The 26326-nt window shown below is 43.2% G+C and overlaps 1 protein-coding gene across 4 annotated transcripts in view; it reads left to right on the forward strand.

The window, feature by feature from the left end:
- Nucleotides 1–25879, forward strand: part of LOC108919681 (contactin-associated protein-like 2) — a 392807-nt gene extending 366928 nt beyond the window's left edge. For 3 of the 4 annotated variants that reach the window (XM_018727885.2, XM_029258940.1, XM_029258942.1), the window contains exons 20-24: nucleotides 383–516; nucleotides 3652–3745; nucleotides 21068–21298; nucleotides 24405–24479; nucleotides 24816–25879. In XM_018727885.2, the coding sequence (XP_018583401.2) occupies nucleotides 383–516; nucleotides 3652–3745; nucleotides 21068–21298; nucleotides 24405–24479; nucleotides 24816–25015 (734 nt within the window). In that variant the 3' untranslated portion in view covers nucleotides 25016–25879. The remainder of the gene's footprint in view (nucleotides 1–382; nucleotides 517–3651; nucleotides 3746–21067; nucleotides 21299–24404; nucleotides 24480–24815) is intronic. The other variant, XM_029258941.1, reaches the window with a different exon arrangement.
- Nucleotides 25880–26326: the final 447 nt, after the last annotated feature.

Genomic DNA, 26326 nt, shown 5'->3' on the forward strand with positions numbered 1-26326 from the left:
GCAAAACAGCCTTGTGATGATCAAAGCAAATATTCATGAATTTTTATGTTAAATGTGGAGAAGGAGCAGCTTTAACCAGAGCATAATTGTCTCATTGGGTGTAATGTGTCACGCAACATTATAAACATTTCAGCCTTTATAGGTCTGAGGTCTTAAGAACTTCTTGATTCCTTTGTTCATCTTTGTAGAGTCAACAGAGGGACTGCCGGGGGGGTGGTGGGGTGAAGTGAAGGGTATCGTAGCACATCGTACTTACCAGACTGGACAGGTTTTGGTTGTCTTCACCAGTCAATTCCACCTGAGTGGTCCTGTCCAGGTGAAACCAGTTGTGTGGGTGCACTAAAAATTGACAACCTGACTTCTTTGCCCTTGCCCTGGACAGGTACACTGCAGATCCGGTACAACCTGGGCGGCTTAAGGGAACCTTTCACCATCAACCTGGATCAACGCAATATGGCCAATGGGCAGCCCCATAGTATCAACATCTCCCGTGTGGAGAAGGTCATTCAGCTGCAGGTGAGACCCTCAAGGGCTGGCTGGTGTATGGGGGAGATTCCTGGACCAGAATCACAGGTGCAGGCTCTCTGTATATCACAGACCAAGCATCAGGATCAATTTGGGTCTTTCTGGACCAGAACCACAGGGCTGGTTTGGGTTTTACTGTGGAGAGACTTTCTGGAGACCTACCAAAGCAGAAACATAGCGCTAATGCAGGACTCTGGTTCAGAACCTCCAGAACAAAGCCATTATAGCAGCACTGTGGACATCATCTTGGCTCTGGTGGAGTTCAAGCCCCAGTGCCTGTTGACTGGATATATTACTTACATATACACACACACACACACACACACACACACACACACACACACACACACATACACACACACACACACACACACACACACACACACACACATATTTTCAGAACCGCTTGTCCCATACAGGGTCGCGGGGAACCGGAGCCTACCCGGCAACACAAGGCGTAAGGCCGGAGGGGGAGGGGACACACCCAGGACGGGACGCCAGTCTGTCGCAAGGCACCCCAAGCGGGACTCGAACCCCAGACCCACTGGAGAGCAGGACCCGGTCCAACCCACTGCACCACTGCACCCCCCCTACTTACATATACTGTAATTCTAATTTAATTTTAACAAATGCTATAGACCTCCGCATATTCTTTTTAATATGCTCCGGTTCCCCGCGACCCCGTATGGGACAAGCGGTTCAGAAAATGTGTGTGTGTATACTCTAAAGTGCACAAATGTTAAACACTCAGTATCCTATTGTGCATTGCAGTTTCACCATCTGGTGGTGATCATTGGCTGTGAATGACAGAGGGCAGGGTGTTAAAGTGAAGTATTGATTTGCTGGATGGAGATTCACAGTTAAACATGTCTAAATGACAGCTTTAGAGTTCGGAACAAGACAATCAATATAAAGAAATTTCTCGCCATGTTAAATAATAAACCAAAGGGATCTCCTTCCTTCTTTAACATCGAGCCAATGTGAGATTTTTTACGCACCACCTGACTTCCTCACTGTACACGTAACAATATGGTAACATTTGTAAGTTAAATTAAGTTATTATTATTATTATTATTATTGTAACATCTGAACATGACATGGGCATGGATGTGTATTACTGTAACATCTGGACACAGACATTAAGTGTAGTGATCTCAAAAGGAAAGTGTTTATACAAGTGCACAGCACAAATCAGTAAATGAGGTGCAGCGGTAACACGATAAACACAGGACAAAGAGACGCACAGAGTGTTCTTACAGTAAATGGGACAGGGTTATAGGACCGGAGCTAATACACTGAAACATGACATAGACAGGGATGGAACACGGGACATGGACAGGATCATGGAGAATCGGTGCAGACAAGACACAAGATCAGGACTGGAACAGAAACACACTCGTAAAGGGACTTTGGAATTTAATAAAGGAGAAAAAAATTATTGCAGTGCAAGTGTTTTCGAGTGTTTTTCAAGTTCCATCCAGCTGTAGTTTATATTTTTATGGTCTTTCTTGGAAGTTTGGATATTCAGCAACAGTAGGCCTACAGAACACATAAAAAGACATTTATCTCTCCAGGTGTGTCCTACTGATTCTGGGTAATTACCTTGATGGAACCACATCATGGAACTCTAGTAAAAGACATTGTACTTGAGTGCTAACTGAATTGCTCCACCGCACCATGATCTCAGCATTTCAGTGCTTCCTTTTCTCTCTGGATTTCTTGTCATGGTGTCACAGCATTTTGTCTTTGTGTGGACACTTATGCCATTTGTGTAGAGTCTTGTTATCTCTGCACATTGCCAGTAAAGGATGTGCTGCCCCCCCTCCCCAATCCTCCAATGCGGGGCCTGGCCATCAAACTGACCCATATCAAAGAAGCAGAACATTTCACTCAGCATTCAATAAAAGTGGGAGCCACCAGCGAACACTCAGGCTAACCGATTGGTTTCTGTCTCCACTGAACAAGTGGAACACGGAGACAGGCCTGCAGAACGTGTCAAAGGGGCCAGGGATGGAAGTGCATGTGCCAAGACAGTAGCTCGAGAACCAGACCATGAGTATCCATTAATTCACACTTGCAGTTCATTGCAGTAGGGACCGGGGAGGACTCCCACCTCATGATTAATTAGCCCTGAATTAATTAGCCCCGGAGCCCTAAAGCAGCTGTATAATAGCGGTACATGCTAATTTATTTGCCAATTCTAACATGCTAATTTGCTAATGCTAACATGCTAATTTGTTTTTCATGCTAAGGGTTAGACTCAGAGCTAATTGTGCCCCCTCATCGTTCACTTTTTCTCTAACGTGACCAAACACACGGGAAAGGTCAGGTGTAGACTGATGAGAACACGTATTTCTTCTTCTAGGGGAATGAATTTCAGTCAACAGATATGCGTTGAACCCCCTGGCAGCACTAGAACTAACGACATTGCAGTATCTCTCCAACATGTCCTATAATTGAAAGACACCCATAGCTTAAGGCAGTAGGGATGATAGTCGCACTCCTCCTAACTACCTGGAATGATCTGTTCTGGAGCTGAAGGTCGCTAAGAGAAGAACCTTCAAATGCAGTTGAATCATTTTCTATTCATTTTTTGAAGAAAGGAATGCTGTGATTCTGAATTATGGTACTGATGTGAATTTATATTTCCTGCGTAGTTAAACACACCAGCACTGTATACAACAAACATGTGGCCAGTTGCTTTGTTACTGTTAATATGCTATTTAAGTCCTAAATATTTTATGGAAAATGGTGATCACAAGATGACACCCTGGAGTGTTTCCTCAGTCTCATAGGATGAAATAAACACCACACTGAGATGTTTTTTTTTTCTTTACACTATTCTTTCATTTTTACTTTTTATTCTATTCTTCTCTTTTATTAAATATTGCACTTTTATTGGTCTCATGCTGAGGCTTTGAGTTCATGAGAGGTGTATGTTTAGCAGTGCAGCCTACAGTCTTAATTGTATTAAGACTGTATACTGATCTTAATATGTGAGGTCACCACCAGCCTCACACATATGGATGTGTTAAGTGATGTCTTTTAAACGGGCATCATGAAAAAGTGTCTTAACCATCCCTGTGCACCTCTCTGGGTGTGCTGTGCCTGTCGATGGTCTTGCAGGTGGACCACTACCCTCCAGTGAGCTACTCCTTTCCCGATGCCTCTGACACCCAGTTTAACTTGATCAAGACTCTATTCCTGGGAAAAGTTTATGGTAAGTGGCATTTGCACTGACAAATTAATGTGCTTATGTCTCATGCATTGCTTCACTGTAGTGGCTTGGAGCTCCATTAGCCCATGCTTTGTATCTTTTATTTTTCCACTCATGATAACCAGCTGCTTAAGAAATGCAAACAACATTTATTTTACTCCATTAATTTTCCTCTACTTCTTAAGTATATATGGTTCTGATGTGTGCTATGCTACTGGGGGCGCGGGGGCGCAGTGGGTTGGACCACGGCTCTCTGGTGGGTCTGGGGTTCGAGTCCCGCTTGGGGTGCCTTGCGACGGACTGGCGTCCCGTCCTGGGTGTGTCCCCTCCCCCTCCGGCCTTACGCCCTGTGTTACCGGGTAGGCTCCGGTTCCCCGCGACCCCGTATGGGACGAGCGGTTCTGAAAATGTGTGTGCTATTCTGTAGGAGTTTGTGTAGACCGTTGGGGACTATATCAGTAGAGCCTTTCCAGAACATTCTTCCCTCAGCTTGGGGCCTTTGTGTTGATGTCACTGTGATACATTTAGGATATGTATTTCTCTAAAGAGACTTACAATTTTTTACCCAAGTAAACTGATGGGTAATTTTCCTGGAGCTATTCAGGGGAAGCACCTTGCTCGAAGATAGTACAGCTGGTATTTGAATCCACAATCTTTGGTTCTAAAGGCAGCAGCCTTTACCATTACCCTATCACTTGCCCCAGGACTGCTTAAACTGGTTCCTCAATGTCTTAATTTTCTTATTCTTCCTTTCCCAAGGTTTATAGTCATTTGAAGACAATCCGATTGTTGTGCAGTATGTCCAAAACATGGTATTTGTGGTCCTCCCTGGTTTGAAGACCCATGGGTTTGTTTTTCTGGCTGTTCATGATGGTCTTTAAAGTCTCCTTCAGAGCCAAAGGGTAAAGATCTTGATGGTCATACTAGTTCTGTTCAAAGTTATATTTTAAGTATTCACCTCTTTTTTATATTCACAGCTATTATATTTATTTCATTTAGCTGATACTTGTCTGCAATGCTACTTCCAATGTGTCACCAATTTAAACATCATGGTAATTTTTACTGGAATAGTTTAGGGCAAGTAACTTGCTCAGGCATACTACAGCAGGAAGTGGAGATTATACACCTGCAACCTTTGAACCCAGAGGCAGTGACTGTGATTTGCCACTTTGCCACCTGCTGGTCCGATTCTCAAAGTTAAATTCCACTGTTTGTTAAAATAAGATCACAAAAGAGCAGCAAAATAATGTGACCGCATCTCATCCCCTTCCTATCATGTTTGTACTAGGGTTATCTTCCAGTGGTACAGTGGCAATGATCCTACAGTGAAATTTCACCTGTTAGTCACTGGCAGTGACAATGTGTGTTACCGCAGTCAGATCTCCAGCAGAAATGCTGTCCACAATGGAGGGCCATTGAGCTTGACCTCATCTGAGATGATCTGATGAATGGAGCTGGTGTGGGATATACTGTAAGTGAAATGGAGAACTTTGTAAGGCCATTGTCTCCTGGGAGCTTATCGAATCCTGGCAGGATTCCGGGAGCTATTAGTGCTAAATGCAGGAGCCTGATGAAGCACAGTGGCACTGGGAAGGGCCCAACACCCGCCTCGTGTCCCTCCCCCACCTCCTAGCCAAGGCTGTCATTGTTTGCTCTATGAAATTTGTGATAGTTGTGTGCTCCCTGTATATTCTACAGGGATTTGACAGGAGGTTCCAGGCTGAAACCAGGTTAAAAAGTGCTGAATTTTGCATTGCGCTGCTTTCTACTTTGTCTGCTTTTGTGCTATGGGAAGAGGTGTGTTTCAGTGATTGGGGTGGAGTTGGAGTCCCAAAATGTTCCTTTGGCCACCACAAGGGGCACTGTATAGGAATCTGCTGTAGTACTTTAAGACAAACACCAGGGGGAGCCAAACAAACATTATTGTACTTCACGGAAGATAAGGAAGAATGAAATAATTCATCCTTATTTATTTATTCCCCAACCCCCTTGAAGGAAGCCTTATGTGCCCCCTCCATTTTTTCTGTTTCACTCAACTGAGTGCTTTTGCTAATACTTTTTGCATCCCTACAAGTATCTTGCAAGTTACAGAATTAACTCCGAGGGTTATTATTAGATATAACTATTTGATTATGATTAAAATTCTGAATAAGGTAAGCTCTTAAAATATGATGCAATGGCAACTTTTAAAATGTGCAATTTTTAAACTTTTTCAAACTTATTTAATCTTGTCTCACTGAAGGTGCTTTGTCTGTTCGCCAGAAATGAACACCGATCTGACATTTAAGTCTGGGTATAAGTCATAAATTCAATATGAATATAAGTCCTGACTGAGAAGATCTGATATGCAAATATGTGTGGTTGATTAGAAGTCTTGCTGCCATTTGTGGTCCTTGGCTTCTTGTGCCCTTCAGCTGCACATTTGGGGTCTTTGTTATGGTGCACCACCCCCTACCTGTGCAGGTGTGGGTTTCCTGGCTGGCGACACTTCTCTGCTGTGGACAGATTCACCTGCACAGGCTTTCTTCCTAGACCCCTCTGACTGTGTGTTCTGTCCCATGTCTTCCTGGGCTTTCTATGTCTCTGAGATCCAGATCACCATGACCCGCACTGGACAAGTGGTTTTGATGATGGATGGATGGATGGATGGATGGATGGATGGGTGGGTGGATGGATGGACGGACGGACTGATTGTTACCACATTTGATGAGAACTCGGTGCAGTTTTCAACAAGGATATCTGACACCATTATTGAGCTCTTCTTCCCAGCTGTTTCTAATGTTACAGTGAGACCACTGATCTCACAGGAACATGCAGCCTCACTCAGGATACTGGTTCAGATCAGAGCACATGGAAATGGGGGGGGTATTGGGTACATGGATCAGTTTCATCCAGAGAATATCCGCGACAGACAATGACATTAACCCCTTGCTCGGATGCTCCCAGCTGCACCCCCCTCCACCTACCACCCCACTGCTCACAGAGCTCCTGCACAGAAAGTATGATAATTTCTGCTTTTCATTCTGTCCACAGCACTGCACTACACCACTGTCCAGAGCTTTGTGATGAAGCCATCTCTAGAGGGAGTAAGTGAAGGCGAGCTAGTAGTGTGGTGGCTAGAGCAGCTGCTTCTTTTGGACCAGTAGGTCATAGGTTCAAATCCCATCTCCCCATGTTGTATAGTACTCTGAATTGCTGCAGTGAATACTACACACCTGTGTCAGTGGGCAGATCATTGTAGGAAGCTTAACAGTGTCCCTTGCTTTACAGAACAGTTTCAATAAATGTAGAAAAAGCAGAGATGTGACTTTTGTCATTCTTGTATTTGGGTTTTGACATATCTTACCGAGTCATGTTTGGCACAGCGATTAAAGGTCCTTGCTTGTTCTTGAAAGACCAAGGTTTGAATCGTATTTCCTAATTTAATACCCTTGATCGAAGTACTTACCCTGAGTTGAAACAGTAAAAATGACCCAACTGTATAAATAAGTGTAAGCAGGTAAGCGCTGTAAGTCACACACACACTGGCTGAAGCCACTTGTCCCAAGCAGGGACACAGCAAGCCAGAGCCTAACCCAGCTGCACGGGGCACAAGGCTGGAGGGGAAGGGGACACACCCAGGATGGGGCATCAGTCCATCACAAGGCACCCCAAGAGGGACTCAAACCCCAGACCCACCAGAGAGCAGGACCCAGCCAAACCTGGAAGTTCTCACACCTACCTATATCAGCAAGTTATTATGGTCACGTTATCTTCTGTGGGTGATGAGCTCATTTATTGTGTGTGTGTGTGTGTGTGTGTGTGTGTGTGTGTGTGTGTGAAATTTCTGTCAAGAAGTTTAGAGTCTCACTGCGGCTATCAAGAGTATTGTATGATGTGCACTGTTGTTTTTTTTTTCATAATGTCATAAATCTGTGCCAACAGCTCCCCTGAGCAGCAGATTGTTTTCTTTTATGTACACATTACTAGACTTTCGTTAAGTGGAAATCTACAATGGAAATTGGAAAATCTGCAATAGCACAAATTTTAATTAATTAAACCATAAATCCTGTAGAAAAAAATTCTGAAGTATGCAAGAGGGCCTGTAGGTGGCATAGTGGTTAGAAGTGCTGTCTTTAGGCTCACTGAGTGCAGGTTCGAGTCCTACTGCCTTGAGCACAGTACTTGCTCTGAATTGCTTCACTATGTTACTGTACTGTTCTCCCTGGCCTGCTGTTGTGCACACCCAGTACGTTAACGCAGTTTAACAGCAAGCCAAACTCGATTCTCACGAGCCAGGATTATGAGCGTCTTGCTCCTTTATTGTCTCCAAATGTGAAAATGCGAGTGAAACTATAATAAACACACACACACACACACACACATTTTCAGAACCGCTTGTCCCATACGGGGTCGCGGGGAACCGGAGCCTACCCGGTAACACAGGGTGTAAGGCCGGAGGGGGAGGGGACACACCCAGGACGGGACGCCAGTCCGTCGCAAGGCACCCCAAGCGGGACTCGAACCCCAGACCCACTGGAGAGCAGGACTGTGGTCCAACCCACTGCGCCACCGCACCCCCCCTACAATCGTTATAATACCAGTTAAATCATCTGCCGATAGCACACTTACTTAGCATGACACAGCGCGAACTCACGCGTTTTACAAGGACAGTAACGTGGAGTTACGGCTGAATAAACAGAGTTTACACTACAGAGATTAATCTTAAAAGCAAGTAAACATCTTAACCAATAATGTCTGCAAGAATTTTACAACTTACAGTTATTGCTTCCACGGGCATAGGAAAAGCACACACAACTCAAGACGCTTCCACTATGCCTATCCCAACAGTAGTGCATCATGAAAATAGCGCACGTGCACAAATTGCGTATAACTTACGGAAATAAAGGTTCCGCTCAACAAAGCAATTAATCGCATGAACTAAACAAATCTGCGGGCAGAACAGTTACCCTGCTACAAAAATGGCCCAACCAGCTACAAAAAATCTGAGCCAACTTTTCTCCAAAGCACTGATTTACCCATTGATGCAGGTGGGTAATTTTGATCTAGGCTACTAAAGCAGTTGGTGTCATTCAAACCTGCAACCTCCAGTTCCAGGAATATCCACTCTCACCACTACATAACCTGCTGCCCCATGAAGAGCCATAATAAAACAATAAAAATAAACAAAGAGATTGCAGATTGATTTATGTGGAAAGTGTTTAATATGCCAAATAATACAGGGTGACTAAAGAACTCAACATGTCCAAAAATGTATGACTCAGTAAGTATTAAATGCATATCATTCAGTTTTTTTTTTTTTTTAAATCTCCCTGCATTTAATGCAAACCTTGTGTTCAGGAAAATCCAGCTCTCTGAAAGCAGTCAGTCTGCCATATCACAATTCCTACAGGAAATTATAATAGTAAAAATACCTCTGATACCCAACGTAAATATGACATCTGTTTCTCTGCTTTCGTACTTGACATGAAGACAGGTGTTTGTGAAGGTTGCCATAGTGAGGCGACACTCTGGTTATGAGTCGCTTTGGCTGTGCATAGACCGAATATGCATACTTCATGGGCCTGTTTACATAAACATAATTCACCTGTAATTATGCTTGAACACGGCTCTTTAAGCAAACACTGGAATTCCTGCTCTGCTGCTACAGTATGAAAAAATGGCCAGAGGTCTGGCAAGCGGAGGTCTCTGACCAAGCACGATCTCAGCATCGATCTGAGATGTTGGAGCTCTCAGCTGCAGTAGAGACAAGTCCATCAGGAGGAGACACGAGGACGGCTTCCTGGGTACATTACAGACATAGATACCACCTGCGTTTGATGCACTGGAGCTGAGCAGACCTCCAGCTCACTTACCTCCCGTAGTCAGTGGAGATCGATGCCTCGCTCCCTCATGCTGTGTCCTTCTTTGTGTGCTCAAGGACATCTAGATGAGCCCCCATAATGGGAGTATAAAATCTGACTTCTCACTCTGCTCTGAACTGGGGCTCACCTGAAAATGAGTTTGTGCTTGTCAATGTGTGCCAGCATCGTGCCACCATTCCTTTCATTCACAGACACTCCTATCAGCAGGGATTCTATTTTATTTGTTTGTTTGTTTTGAATTTCATGCCATTCATTTTTAAAGCTCTTTATTTACTAAAGCAGTTAAACTGCTTTGTTCAAGAAGGGGTACAACAGCAGGGGTTCTCCTGCGCCCTTGGTTTGTGCCCTATTTCATGTCCATGACCTATGTCCTATTCCATTTGCTTTAATTGTCACACATAACAGGGGCTTCCAAACACCCACCCAAGCCCTTAACTGTATTCTTGCACTAACTTCAGTTATAGTTTTCCATTCTTTCTGCTGATGACAGCCGTGTAAAGTGCAATAACGTCACGTTTAGATTAGTATGCATTATACAAAGCAGCATCTTAAGGAATACGTGGTAATTTGAACATCCTGGCTGCTACGTGATTGCAATTCCATGGGCATTATCTCGGCTGCATGACTGCGATCATCTGTCATCATGGTAGATATCATTTCCTCCCTAAAGAAGGTGACGCTTTCATCATTCCGAGACTGTGAGACCTTGTTAGTTGGCCCCCTGTGTTGCCTGTCACTGAGTGTTCTGGGCCAGAAGCAAGGGGAAGACAATTGTCTGTAACAGCATTTGCATTTTAGGGAGGAAAATAAAGAACGCTTTTGATGTGAGTGGGTCAGACGCTGGCGGAGGAGTAATCATGCAGAGAGGAATATGAGCGACACGGGGAACATCTAAAGTGAGGCTGATGAAATTCTTATAGTGTGATTGTTGGCTTTTATTGGCAGTCTTAAACACAGACACGTTCTTCTTTATCCGCTGATACAGAAATGGCTCAGAGTTCTTTAAACAGCTATGTAACTTGTTCATTGATTGCCAGTATCACTAATTTGATCACTTAGAGTCACCTGTTCACTTCATGCACTTCTTTGGCCTCTCAGAGTGCACCAGAACCTGGTGGAGGCTCATGCCAACAAACGGAGAACATGCAAACTCCACACACACTGAGCAGGATTCAAACCCTTGTCTGAGCCCACAGCCTAAGAGAGGAGGCATCAGCGCTACCTGCCGTGCCACTTTGTAACTCATTCTAGTCACTGTATAGCCAAGCTGACAGTTTAAAGTAAAGGTTAGTTTTTTATAATCTTGACATTTCAAAAACTTAACATTGGAAACTGGTGTAATTTCCATTAGGTGCAAGTCCATTTCTGTACCCACTAAGCGACCTGCCTACGTTACTATGTTTTTTAATCTTGAATTACGTAAAAATGGCAATATTCTACTCATAAAGACTTCAATCTGAAAAGCATATGAATATTTCTCTTTGCACCCATTGCAGCTCAGTACAGTTTCTGTGCATCTTTGTAAGCCAAGCCTATTGTTGCTGACGGGAGTGTTACACGCTCCGTATTGACTAGAGTGAATTATTTGGCTCCTGTGAATGTTGAGGTATTAGGGTTACTTGCCGAGGGCAATCAGATCCTTAGTGTGGGTTTGTCTCTGTCTCTCCCAGAAGGTAATCAGCCTTTACTTTGAAGACAGCCCGTCTCAGCGATCCCGTTATTTTGAATGCGTTGTTATCCGGAGGGGCTCAGTATCAAGAATTTGTGGAGTCAAGTATATAAATAATAAATAACCGTAACACTCTGCTGATGGACAACGAAAAAGAAAAAACCTTCAAAAAGGAAAATATATTTTTAAATAATTTATATGCATCTTTGTAGTTCAAATTATAATTTTGTGGGCCTAGCAAACAAAACTCAATAAGGAGAGAGTTTGGAACATGCTAAGATAATATTTTTGAAAATAGGTCAGTCATTTTTTAATGAATTACTTAAAATCACATACCTCCTGGTATGTTTTTTTAACGAGGCTGCTTTCCCTAATTTAATACATCTGGTTATATTACTGAACTGCCCTGTGCAGGGTAACTGTTTCTAACTAAAATTGTATATGCAACATTATTTATAAAACACATTAATACAACGCAGAATACAATGAATTCCACTACTAGCAGAACCTCAACATTGCGGAAGAGTCTCAGAACACATCTGTCACACCAACCTCTCTGTTGATCTCCTAATTGCTCCATAAACTTGCATCTCACCACCCGTCATGATCACCTCCGTATTTCCTGTCACTTCTATATTTAGCCGCCGTGCAATGTAGCCGCCCTGTAATGTATGCCGGCAAAGGCAGTGGTACCAGACAAAATGATGAATATTATTTGTCTGAATCTCTTCATCTGTTGTGCAATGCACCTTTGTTTAGTCTAGGTTGTACACTGACTTGGAGGAAAACAAATGAATCCATAACTGTCAAAGCAGGTGATGAACTTATTCAGAAGACTGGTCTGGATGAAGAGTTTTCTGGGGACTATTGTGACTTATTAAATTTCTCCTTGCATTTTGTGCACTTGCTGTAAATGAAATCCTTGGTTCATGTGGATGGGCTGATTAATGCTCACACCCATTTCCAGTAAATGTAGAGCATTTGCTGAACTTGTGAGAGTGCTTGTGGAATATTGTAGACCTGTTTTGCAGTGTTCTATCCATGCTGAAGTCTTCCCTCGAGCCAGCCCACTGAACCTGATTTATGTATGAATATTATTGCATCATTTGTTATTATTAGCGCTGTCGCTTTCCCAGCCCCCTTTCTAGCTGGGCTCTGTCAGTCGACTGCTGCATCCGAACAAGCACGCTGACGTCACCAGCATCCCGCACCGGTTCCAGATCCGTGTTCCGCTCCAGTTTTTCTACAGTCAGGTATGAATGGGAGCAAACCAGAGGCAGTGAGCTGCACTCTGAGCTGAGGAGGCAGGCAGACGCAGGCAGACAGAGTCCTTAAGGTGGCTGCAACTGTTGTCTGTTGCTCTGCGGAAGATCCGAGAGGCACGCAGCACAGCACCGAACCCTAGCCGCGTCTGCCGGGGCACGAGATTTTCACCAGCCTTCCACCATCCCCAGGCTAGTAGGTACCACCGACTTCACCTTTCGTGCCCTCTGGCTTTCATCCAGCATTGGGGTCAGTTGGACATTTAACTCCATGTGTGTTCTGATGTCTCGGTTTCTATTGTATTCCAGCCTCTTTGTCGCTAGTGATAATTAGGATTGTCCTTTCAGTAAGTGGTGATGATAGACAGGCATCATAGCTAATGGTTGCATGTACTGGTTTATGTGCAGAGGATGTGATCCGGAGGGATATCTTGGCGCTGGTGATGTCGGAGGGCAGGAGCTGGTGGTCAGGCCCCTGTATGAGGACACAGCAAGGACGGGAGTCCAGCCCCATTTAAAATAAGTGGGCCATTCTCCGCTGGCTCCTGACAAATCTAACCTGTGCGGCATCTCCCTCTCTTGTCTCGGGTTCTGGCAACCAGGTCATCTTCAGCACAGTTGTCACCTACATATTGCCTTAATCCTGTAGAAGATGTCTCTGCTTTTTATAAGTATTTATAACAAAACTCACAAAAGATGTGGAGCTTTTTCTCCAGACAGGATAACATCCATTGAGACATCTGGGAATGGCTGGTGTCAGACAGAGGTCCATGCTGGCTTATGTGTCAGCATGAACTGGCTACTTCTACTTCCCTAAACACTTTTCCTTCAGTGCTGACAAATGTCAGGTCTTCCACGGGGTTCCTTTTTGGATCGTTACCATGGTAACGCCATTGATCCTTACTCTAGTTCCTTTTTTTGCTTTGCTGTCTCTGCAGGCCCCCATACAACTCCCCTGCCCTACAAGGGGGTCTGTGTTTATAGTAAAGGTCTGTAACAATGAATCAGTCCTTCTTCACGGATACCTGCAGAGAACTCACTTTAGGGTAAAAATCTGCCATTTATGCAGAATGTAGACTACGCACACTAGTTGAACCTGCTTGTCACAGTGGGGTCGCAGCAAACCGGAGCCTAACCCAGCAACACAGGGCACGAGGGAACTCACCCAGGATGGGACACCAGTCCGTACCAAAGCACCCCAAGCAGGACTCGAACCCCAGATCCAACAGAGCGCGGTACCCGACGCGCTACCATTCCTCCCGACTTCACATGCATATATGCATATGCAGTATACATGTACAGTATATATAGCATATATATATAAACATATATACACATGTATACTGTATGTACTATATATACACATATATAAACATATATACATATAATAAGTGTGTGTGTATATATATATATATATATAGTACATACTTATTATATGCATTTTATATATTATATACACACAGACAGTCAAGATGGTCAAGATCGTCGATTGCGAAAGTCGAAATTCACCTGTGTTGGTCAGTATGGGCTTGCCGCCTTCATGGTGGGCAATTATCTCAAGTTTCTCCTCAAGAGTAATTACCTTCCTCGTCTTCTTCCCACCAGTAGCAGGAAACACAGATGGGCGTTTTGTAGACATGAATGCACAAAACACAACGTAAATACAGGGGGGTATTCAAAAAATGCTGGAAACACAGAACACTGTAGAGTATCAGTTGTATACACTAGTAACCACGTGATAGACTGGGAGATGCGGATGGATCCAGCATCACGAGAGAGTATCGCACTGCATATCACTTGCCTAGGAAAAAATCAAAATTCAAAGTACAGTTTCTACTAAATGTCTATCGCCAGCTCACCATTGTGCCAAACCTCATAACTCGGGGACCGTTTGTATGTGTATATATATATATAGACTTTATATTATAAATGTGTGCATGTATATAAATGTATATTTACATACATGATTTGGATGCAGGGGGTGCGGTGGCGCAGTGGGTTGGACCAGGTCCTGCTCTCTGGTGGGTCTGGGGTTCGAGTCCCGCTTGGGGTGCCTTGCGGCGGACTGGCGTCCCGTCCTGGGTGTGTCCCCTCCCCCTCCGGCCTTACGCCCTGTGTTGCCGGGTAGGCTCCGTCTCCCTGCGACCCCGTATGGGACAAGCGGTTCTGAAAATGTGTGTGTGTGATTTGGATGCATATTACGTATCATATCTATTATAGTTATTCCATTATTATTTTTACATTTTTAAACATGGGGGGCGTGGTGGTGCAGCAGTCTGGCTGGGTCCCCCTCTCTGGCGGGTATGGAGTTTGAGTCCTGCTTGGAGTGCCTTGCAATGGACTAGCGTCCCGTCCTGGATGTGTCCCCGTCCCCTCTAGCCTTGCGCCCTGTGTTGCCAGGTTAGGTTCCGATTCGCCGCGACCCCACTTGGGACAAGTGGTTTCAGGCTGTGTGTGTGTGTGTGTGTGTGTGTGTGTGTGTGTGTGTGTGTGTATTTATAAACACTATGTATATATGTGTGTGGTATTGATAGCTCCTCATCATACATATTTAACTAGAAACACAGCATACATGTATATTGTAACGACCCGCGTTACTGTGTTTAGGCGGGAAACCTGTTCAATGTAAATAGTTGCATTGTGGGGAAAAATGTGAAATGTGGGTGCGCAACCACTGGGGGCACTTCTGGGGGGAAATGATGGGGTGACCGTGTTTGGCAGTATGTTGAAAAGGAGAGTCTGGGTGTGCTAAGCAGGTGGGGAAAGTTGGCTTGAAGCACAAGTCCTGGAGGAAACAGGGTTTGCGGACCGAGCGCATTATTTTCCTGGAGCCGACGTTCGAATAAATCGTTCTAGATGAATGCTGCCTCTGTGTCCTTCTTACCCCCATCCCAACCCACAGTGCTGCGCGCCGCAGTATATTATGTATAACACATATTATGTAGGTACTGTAGGCTTGTAATATTATGTTTTGGACAGCCTTTCTCTGATAGTTATTGAAATGTCAGACGTAGAAACTTAATGTGAATGGAGTCCTCATTGAAAAATGATGGTCCAGAGACTTGTGTGACAGGTGCCACAGTGTGGTGTTCAGGTCAGGCAGCTCACCAGAGCTATTCTTTAAGATCAGTCTCCATGGTAGAGTCTCTTAAAATGGATTTGACATGTTTCCATGTCATTGTTACTACAGCTCTAATTTTGAAAAACACTGAGCAGATTGCTTGCTCTCCATCAAAGTCTAGAGAAACACAGTTGACAGCATTTACATTTTGATCGGATGAGAAGCTGTCAAATTGTGAGCAATGAGATGGATAAAATTTGTGCAGTGACAGTGCTGAGTTGGAATACCAGATTATGCCCATCACCCCCCATAGGTACAATAGTTCGTGGCACCATGGGGTTCCAAAACCCCCTCCTTAAGCCCTCCTTTCCCAGGATGAGTCCTCGAGGTGCCCTCTTCTCCTGTCCCAGTGTTGAACATAACCACCAGGCTGCACCTGTGATCGGCGTTCTGTATTTGCAGGAGTTCTCACCTCCGCTTTGAATATTAATATCCCACCTGGGGAGAGAATGCGGTAATGTATGCTCACCTCGTCAGTTCAGTGACACATGAAAGGATCACCTTGTCAATGGCCTTTAGTCTTCCAGTCAGGCTAGAAGAATGGCCAGAGATGAGCGTGTGACCTATTAATGATTCTCAAATTAAATAGTCTCAGCTGGGGTAATACAAAGATCGTATGGCATGTGCATGTGTGTACAGTGTATTGTATGAGAATCCTTGGCCCAGCACCTCTGACTGTGATTTTCTATTCCTACACAATAGCTCAGGTGACTGTAACACAAGAAATTAATAGATCATTGCACTGGTTACCTTGAAGGTTGTTACTGACATCCTCAGAACTTAAATTCACCTTTTTCATCCTTCATTAGCAGACCGTGCTGCTTTTGCTAGAACCATATATCCATAGGGCCCTAGTTTTTTGGGTGCCCTGAGCAGGATTTTAATTTACTTCCCTCTTCCCCCAGTGTAATCAGTACTGCGTATCTCATAGCGTATATAATGTATTTTTATTGGTAAGTTAAAACTTCCTGTTTCATCTGTTGAGTTAGTTTGATGCGGAAATACAAGGGACAGAATAACTTTGTTTCAGTAAAGGAAATGTTTTAATGAGACCAAAATGCAAAACTGCAGAAACAATGTAGTGCAACAACTGAATTTTGCTGTACCACACTGACAAAGTGAAAAGATAGCTGTACTTACAAGAACAGCACTACATATAAATACTTATAAATTACAGTAAAAATGCAGATACAATAAAAATAACAGTTCGCAGTCCTGGAATTTGTGACATAGTGGTTCTCTTGCAAACAAACTCTACTGGACACCTAATTTGTTAGAGGTCCCTCCGGCGGCCGTGAGGCCCTAAGCAGCCATGTATGTTACTCATTAGACAGTCCCAGCTCCACATGTACAAATCAGGTCAAAATTAAATAGCACTCTGAAGATCTAAGGGATTGCTGTCTACTGAAGGGTGTGTCGAAAAAGACAGCCTGTGCAGTTATAGGAATCTCTTCAGTAGGCTTTATATTATGGATAGAATTCATTGGGACCCACGGCTTGTAGTGATTGTGCTTAACATATGTATTCCAGGAAATGTGAATTTCCGCTGTGTTTTAGATTTACATTTATTCATTTAGCAGACACTTTTCTCTAAAGCGACGTACATCTCAGAGAAATACAATGTGTGCATTACATTAAGAGAAAGAGAGACATAGTTGCAGACGTGTGATTCTGAAGTAAACTGTTTCTTTCCACTTTTTGCACTGATGTTCATCACATGAATAGGTGCATAAAACTCAGAATAGACAATTCATGACCACCTTCCTACAATTTTTTTAAGGGTACACAAACATTTAAGTGCAATAAATTGTTGGAAATCGTAAAAAATAAAAATAATTAAAAAACTGAAAGAAATGAATTGTTTTCTAGGTAGAGTTAGCAATCCAACGTGGAGCTTTATGTCTTAAGTCCATATTTAAACTTTGTGTTGCTTAGAGGTGCTTAGTATGCTAATGCTTCAGTTTCAGCAGATGCAAGATGTTTTTTCCACATCACCTCATCTTAGGGCTTTGGCTATAAGGACTCACTGTGTCTCCACAGACACTACATGACGGTGACACAACAGTGAGCGTGAACAAAGTGTGAAGTGTGCAGATTTAATGAAAGGTTACTGAGAGGCAGACACCAGTCTGTGCCTCCTAGGGTCTTGGTTCACAGGTTTCATATGATTCATTCACTATGACTGCTAGAACTTGAACCTGGAACTTGGAACACCTGACTCCCTGTGGCTGTGATCAAGCCTTTGATCAAGTCCAGTTACCTGGAAACTGGACATACTACACAACATCTAAAATAAAGCTGTCATACAGGAATATTATACGGGTGTAGTAATTACTATTATTAATAATAAACATTTAATGCAAGTAAACGGGGGTGCGGTGGCGCAGTGGGTTGGACCACAACCCTGCTCTCCAGTGGATCTGGGGTTCGAATCCCGCTTGGGGTGCCTTGCGGCGGACTGGCGTCCCATCCTGGGTGTGTCCCCTCCCCCTCCGGCCTTACGCCCTGTGTTACTGGGTAGGCTCTGGTTCCCCGTGACCCTGTATGGGACAAGCAGTTCTGAAAATGTGTGTGTGTGTGTATGTGTATTATAAGTGGGCAGGGGGTGTGGTGGCACAGTGGGTTGGACCGGGTCCTGCTCTCTGGTGGGTCTGGGGTTCGAGTCCTGCTTGGGGTGCCTTGCGGTGGACTAGCATCCTGCCCTGGGTGTGTCCCTTATGCCCTGAGTTGCCAGGTAAGCTTTGGTTCTCTGGGACAAGCGGTTCAGAAAATGTGTGTGTGTGTTATAACTGGACCATCCGGGATAAGTTTGTATATTGTTTTCAAATATTTCAATACATTTACTCTATTGCAATACATTTACGGCTAAGCCTGGTGGGCTATTTTGATTAGTTAATTGCTGTCAAATTCAGTACCAGAGTTTGATTTTTTTCATTTGTGGTGAAAGAGTCTTTTCATTGTATTCCTGTACCTGCCCGCATCAATTTCAAGATCCCAATTATGGCTTGCAAGATCATCAGTGGAGCTGCTCCTCAATAACTACCAGGCCTGATCTTTCACTAACCCCCAACCAGACTGCTATGCTTCCCCACCTCTGCTCACTTGGTCCCACTCACAAGAGGTCCAAAACCAAAAGGTTTTCGATTCTGGCTCCAATGTGGTAGTGTCACGCACAAATGCATGGGGAGACAGGAGGTAGGACCCAAGTGTGGCTTTTTCTTCTGATTTGTGGTGAGGAGGATAAAAGAAGAAGTCATGGTCGGGGACAAGCATGGGTCCAAGCAAGGTGAATAAGTCATCCTTGGGGCAGATCCAATTTCATTGTTGAAGGTCCAGGTGTAGGTAAAACCAAAGATGACAGGGAGTAGACTTAAACGCGAGGAGAGTGGTTGTCTCTACAAGGTTCTGCAACTAGGGAGGGGAGTGGCCTCCTTTATACTTGCTCCTAATTCCTGCCAGGTACGTTCTGCTGGGGTCTGGTCCGGGGCATAACAGGTAAAACGATGTCCTTCTATCACTCAGAACTGCTGAATCCCTCCAACATTCAAGAAGGGTCTCAAAAGACATCTCTGTTTTGGATTTACTTCTCTCCAGATTTGCTTTCTTCTTCATAACTTGTTTTACACTATCTAATACAATTACCTTTGTATTTCTTATCAATTCTATATGCTAATACTCAGGTAACACTATTTTTAATGTTATCTATTTTAGAAAAATTTTGTTCTGTCTGCCAATTCTATATGCAGCTACCCAATAGCGGTATTGGACAGGCTAACTGTGCCATGAGAATCGCATGTCTGTATCTATATCTATCCTCCTATTGATGAAATGCACTTCTGTGTTCTCTGAGTTGTATGTTGCATTGGAGAAAACCTAAACGAATAAATGTAAATATAAATGGAACCTCTTTCCTGTTTTAGTTAATACTTGTTGCCTGAGCATCCTAGTCATTTTAATAAAATGCTTTAAACAATTGAATGATCATCACATAGATACTTTGTTTCTAAATTCTTAGTGTTGAGGAGTATGTACATTATCACTAATAATCTTGGAGGTTACAAAGTCTGCAACCAGGCTAGGTTTAATCTTTGTTATCAGTGTTTTTGGAAAAATGGGCCCCTCCAAATTTGTATATTTATCATGGCGTCGGACGAGAAAGAGCGATGGACTCAAGTGCAGTGCTCGAAGGGATTGGACAAAAGAGTAGTCAATGGACAGGCGAGGGACGAACATCATCAATAGGAGTAATCAGGACTGTAGTCGGGAAAGCCATGCTTGAGATCAGGAAACCAGAAAGACAAAAACAAGCAGGGAGCAGAACAGAGGCCAGCAGTTGCTCTGGAAGAGGTTCCACATGGAAGGGCTTTCGGGGCGCCCTTTTATCCTGTGATCCCTTGACGAGCCGTAGGTGGTGCTGATGGACCGGTGGGCGTGACAGTATTAGAGTTCAGGTGTTGTATTTTCTGTTATCTTATGGAGAATAAGGGCTCAGCGATACTGGCTCTTCAGTCTGCTGCCGACTGATATGTGGATGTAACATGCTCTCCTTTATTCACTGAATTAATAAATTATTATTTTATTGTTATTTAATACTAATTCTTATATATATTTTTATTGTACGTTACATTTTTTCAAACCAGTCCACTTTTGCTTCCTACTTTATGTAATGATCCTAATTTTCTTGTAAATAAAGTGTGGGTGGAGTATGCACAGAGGTGAACATCTGGTATTGCTAGTATCACTGGTGTCTGATTTGCAGATTGAATATCTGAGAGTCTGCCGGCACATTGAGTGGAAGCACAAAGAATGTCAGGGGATATTTTCCCATCAACCTATTATTGACCCATCCTCATCGTCTATCCTGACAGAATACAAGTAAAATACCTTCAGTGTTCTTCAGCTGTTTGCGCATGGGATCATAGCCTCTCCATTAAAGCTTGGCAGCACCCTCACTTGTGTTATAATGGGAGATCTGGCACAAAGCTCATGTTTGATGTCCCGGGTACAATCAGTATACCTAAGGTGAGATGGAAGGTATTGACTGGCCAGCAAGGATATTGGTGTTCACTCTTCCATCAGGTGTAACTTGAATCAGAGAATATCTCTCATCTGACCTTGTTTCCCATTGTGACCATGACCAAAATCCAACTTTTGGTCTTATTCTGTTTGTACTTTTACCAAAGGCTATTTTTTTTTCTAAAAATATTTGCATGGTTAAGTGTTCTTTTCTTGTTCAGTTATCACAATGATTTATTTTTGTGTTATGAGTATTAAGGTATGGAGATTTTGGAGTATCCATTGATGACCTAGGGCTATTGTGAACTCAGTTCTTCTTCAGTTTCACTTTCTGTGACAAAATAATCATTGTTGAACTGTCCACTCTCCCCCTTTGTCATCCCCTCTTTCTAGAAACAGGCCAGATTGATCCAGTCCTGATTGAGAAGTACAATACACCAGGTTTTGTGGGCTGCCTCTCGAGGGTGCAGTTCAACAGCATTGCACCCCTGAAGGCTGCACTGAGATCGCGTGTCTCTGCACCTGTCTCCGTGCAAGGGAAGCTGGTGGAGTCAAACTGCGGAGCTTCACCCCAAACCATTTCCCCAATGTCAGCCGCCACAGACCCCTGGCACTTGGACTCAGGTAATGAGATGTCCCTACTAAGAGATGAGTGCAGATCACTTGAAACAATTGCTTCTAGACCAACTTCTAGATGTAATTCATATCAAATAATTAACCGTGACTAAATTTATAGTTTAATCAAATTTATACTTTAACATGTTTAACAATTTTTTTAGGCAGCGGTGGTGTTTTCGGAACTGCACAATGAGATAATAGATACCTTCCTTATTTAGGTTACAGAAGAACTATAAACTGACTAATAAGTTATTGGCTGTAAAGTATCAGTGATAGTCAGAGAATCAGTAGTATGAATATGAGTTTTGTAAGAAATACAATAAGCTTCAACAAAGAAAGAAAAACTTGGTTTATTTGGTGTATCTATTAATGAAGTTTAACTTCCATCAACCTGTATTAAATGTTAGGTGTATTGAGAGCTGTCCCTGCCTGTGTCTCATAGCTGTGCTTTCAGTCTTCTCACTGACTGGTCACCTAATGAACTTATACTATATCACATCTTTGAGCAGTTCATTTCCGATTTCTTCTCATCCATGAGCTTTTTCATAGCACTAGTGCCGTCAACCACAGTTTTCAAAATTAACGCATGTTTGTGGATTTAAGGTGCACACACACACATTTTCAGAACCACTTGTCCCATATGGGGTCGCGGGGAACCGGAGCCTACCCGGTAACATAGGGCGTAAGACCGGAGGGGATACACCCAGGACAAGACGCCAGTCCGTCACAAGGCACCCCAAGCGGGACTCAAACCCTAGACCCACTGGAGAGCAGGACCGTGGTCCAACCCACTGCGCCACCACACCCCCTCGGATTTAAGGCATTCACACCAAATACAGGATGTCTTGCAACAGCATTTTGTTGAAATTAAAATAATGTAAATTTGGAAAATTCAGATAATGTAAACAAAGCAAACACTTTTTCTGTCTCCCTATGTTATTAGAATTAGGTTCATGTTATTAGATATTTAGAATTAGCTAAATTCAAAATACATTCAAAATCTGAGATAAAGATTACATCTGGTTAGGTCAGGATAAAATATACATTAAGTACCATAAATGGATGTTTAACCATGTTCTTTTTGTTACCATCTTATGTTTACATTACATTTATTAATTTATTCATTTAGCAGACGCTTTTTTCTAAAGCCATGTACATCTCATAGAAAACACAATGTGTGCATTATATTAGCAGGAAGAGAGACTTAGATGCATGCCCTTGATTCTTAAGTGCAGTTAGTTTGTTTCTTTCCTACTTGAAAGAAATCTTTCCCTTTCCCGTTTCAGCTACAGGAGACCCTGAAAGAAGTAAATTCAGACACACAAAGACTTTTTATGACAACATCAGCCGATGGGAGAGCCCCGGAAATAGGGTGTCTCCCCAATCAGTCTTTATTGTCTGCTTTTATTTGCCAGGCTCATACATAATTCATTACAGGACGTTACAACAGGTGTGTTTAATGTTTTCCCACCTTTTTGCCTAATAACTTTCCGCTGCTTTGATTTTTAAATTCCTCACCCTAAAGCTGAACCATCCAACTCCCATCATCCAGTTTACCTAAAACTGACCTTGCTTCGGGCAAGGCAGATCCACCAGTGCAACTGAAGTGGGCAGTTGGAATCGAGCTACGCCGGAATGCACAGTGGCCTAGCTGGCTCATCTTCAGCTGGTTGTCTTGGTGGCTTATTAGCCCACTGGCCCATTAAGCAGCATGGCAGGGTTAGAGCCCGAGGCTCCCTTGCTAGGAACACTACAGAGACCTGCTGTTTCTTCATTATAGATTCTTTTATTTATAAAAGACCCTAGAGTACTCAACTAGGTATTCAGTTAAACATACAGAAAAGTTACCACTTACTCACTTTTGGTAATCTGTCCTGGTCAGAGTTGTGGCGGTTCAGAGTCCTGAGTTAAACCAGAATCACTGAGCGCAAGGCAGAGTGTACCTCCCGTGGAGTCTTCTTAGAATCCTCTCTTTTGTCCTCTCTCACAGTGTTCTCTTGTCAACCTTTCTTCCAGTAAGCTGTCTCTGGCAGAGGCTCATAGAAATATTAATAGAGGCTGTTTAGTCGTTCCCCCCACTCTTGTTCTATTCAGCAGTGGAGAGCAACTCGGTCACCTGTCCCTTTTCTGTGATGGCCTTATTGTGAATTAAATGAGGTCAAACAAAAACAATTTACTATTGTCTGTGGCAAAGATGCAAACTCGAATTCCAGTCAGCATACGGCGTTGTCATTTTTATTAAAATACATGGGTGGGTGTTTTAATGCCCTACACATATTATTGACTGAGTGCGCTCTGGGCTATTGATTCTGCTGGAGGACATTAATGAGACAAGCTTTCTGTGAGGCATAAAAGCCACTCGTAAAGCTGATTTGAAAAGCATGGAGACTGGCTGACTTATGGTCTTGCCATTCTCGCCCATCAGAAGCCGTCAAGACACTCCTTGCTTGAAGAGAACAAGAAAATCCAGTGGTCATGGAGGCAAAGGGCAGAATGAGTTCAACCCCCATCATTCAATGAAACCGCTTGAATTCATCAGTCCATCATGTGATAGATGTGTGCTGCTGGCCAGGACTTGGGACTGATGGGCCATGTTTGGCCTTCAGCTTATATTTTGTTCCTCTCCCATCAAACATCCATGATGATGAAAGAAAGTCCACCCCCCCGCTCTGGAGAGTTGTTTGTTATGTCCTTGGGGTGCTGAAACAAGCCTTTCACTCCAGAACTGAACATTGTTCAGCTGTGAGACACTGCAAATCCCCCCATTTGTCTGTCTCCTTCTCACATCACAATCTCATTTTTGTTGCAATGCAGCATTGCTTGCAATCAGTTGCATCAATTGATGTCTCCACTGAATGGGTTTTCTTTCTTTCTGTAAAGGGTTATTTTGAATGACAGTGATACATCCTGCAAGAATAGCGGTTGCAACCCTTGATCAAAACAATGAATAAACTTATTGAAATTTAAAAAACAAATAAATTTGTAATATTGGTGAGTTTTGGTTAGTGGAAGAGGTAAATGAGGACTGTGATGTTCTTGGACATTGCAAACTTTTCTTTAAAGACATGCCACTCCTGTTATCTATCTATCTATCTATCTATCTATCCTGCAGCTGGTGGTGATTTCCCATTCAACGAGGAGAGAGTCGTGCCAGATGGTGTCAACAGGAACTCTGCCATAATTGGAGGTTAGATGTTATAGGTCCATAGCCCCTGACTTGTGAAGTTTATGAAGGTTCAGTTTATGGGGTTTGAGTCTCTACAGAATGGTGTTTAGAAATTACATCATTACATCATGATTACATCAACAATATATTGAACACCTTTATTGATTGATTCACTTCAATAGACACTAATCATTTCTTTTAGTTAAAGTGTGGTTGTTACCACTGTCATATTTTTAAAAAACAGTTAAGAAACTATGAGTATAGTCTGTGATTTTCCACTTCTTGTACTCTAGTATGTATTGACACATACAGTATTATGACCAATCCTCATGCCCCCCAAACTTCCTCCCTATGCAGGTATCATTGCAGTGGTTATTTTCACCATCCTCTGCACCCTGGTGTTTCTCATTCGCCATATGTTCCGCCACAAAGGCACCTACCACACCAACGAAGCCAAGGGGGCAGAATCCGCCGATAATGCCGATGCCGCCATCATTGTCAACGACCCCAATTTCACAGAGACCATTGATGAGAGCAAGAAAGAGTGGTTCATCTAACAGGACACAGTCAGTGAAGTGCTCATGGCTGGGTGGGAGGGATAGGGTCTGCCTTGACCTCTGCACCTGGTATGCCGGCGTTTGAACATCAGGACGAGGAGAGAGGAGCAAGAAGAGCAGTAACATGCCAGCGGAGGAAATGTGTACAGTTACTGGTTTGTCTCTAATGTATTTACGCTGTGTTTGGAGTTTGAGGAGTCCTGTCAATAATTTGCTAGCATTCAATGCGGAGTCATCCTTTAACATTACTCTTTGTAAGCCTCAGATTTGAAAATATGACCAAATTTCTTGGTCCGCAGGACAGTAATAAACCTGGCCATCTGGGGAAATTTTATTGCAGCGTTTCAAACTGTCTGCCAGCAGTCACACAACATTGGCTCTCAGATTCAAATAAAAACTTTGCATATAATCCAGTCCTAAAAATGTATGCCAAATTTCCTCTGTAAATAATACTACAAAATATGTATAACACAGAGGTTTACTTTACAGTGACATCAAATTGTATCCACACAACCTCTATAGCCAGTACGTATAGGAACAGGATTTGAATGTGAATATGACATGCCTTCATTGCACGGTACCACAAAGACAATATTCCTTCAACTCCAATCAGCTGTGTTGTTTTAAGTTGCCAAATATTTATGTATATTTATGTTTATGTAGAGCCCATACTGACACTATCATAGAAAGGTTAATGTCACCTGTATAGAGTAAATAAATTTTTTGGGAGTGATACGGTGAGGTAATCCCACTATATTACTGGCAGAGAGTTGCCACTCTGGCTTCATCCATCTGGGATGCAAATCAACACAGTTCTGTCACTTTAGGCCACTCATTCCAAGTTGCCTTCAGGACTGAGCTGCCTAGCCATCATTTTAGCATGATTTTACACCTCGCATTACAGGAAAAGGTGGAATCTCATGTGTCGCAAAGGTTTTGAATGAGGTTTCACACACAAAAGTGGTTAAGACTCTGTGCTTTGGTTGATGCTGGGCAGGTGCCCCACAAAGAAAGAACCATTTCTCAAGTGTCAGAAATGTTCTTGCAGGTGACACCACATTTCTTTGTCCTGCTTTCATTTATTCACCTGTTGATTTTTGTTTACTCTGTCTGGATGTGACTCTCATGCCTGGGTGCGGATATGGGTTTGAGTGCTGCTGATTTCTGAGGCCCAGGTTGCTGGTTTCAATTAACTGCTGTAAGCTACTCAGAAGTTAGAACTGTAAGTAACAAAAAAAACGTACATGAAGCCACAGAACTCCAGTGTTTTCACTCCCAAAAACAATATTGTGTTATGTTAAGTTTAGAGAA

The sequence above is a fragment of the Scleropages formosus genome, chromosome 16, assembly GCF_900964775.1.
Source record: "Scleropages formosus chromosome 16, fSclFor1.1, whole genome shotgun sequence".
In the NCBI taxonomy this organism is placed as follows: domain Eukaryota; kingdom Metazoa; phylum Chordata; class Actinopteri; order Osteoglossiformes; family Osteoglossidae; genus Scleropages; species Scleropages formosus.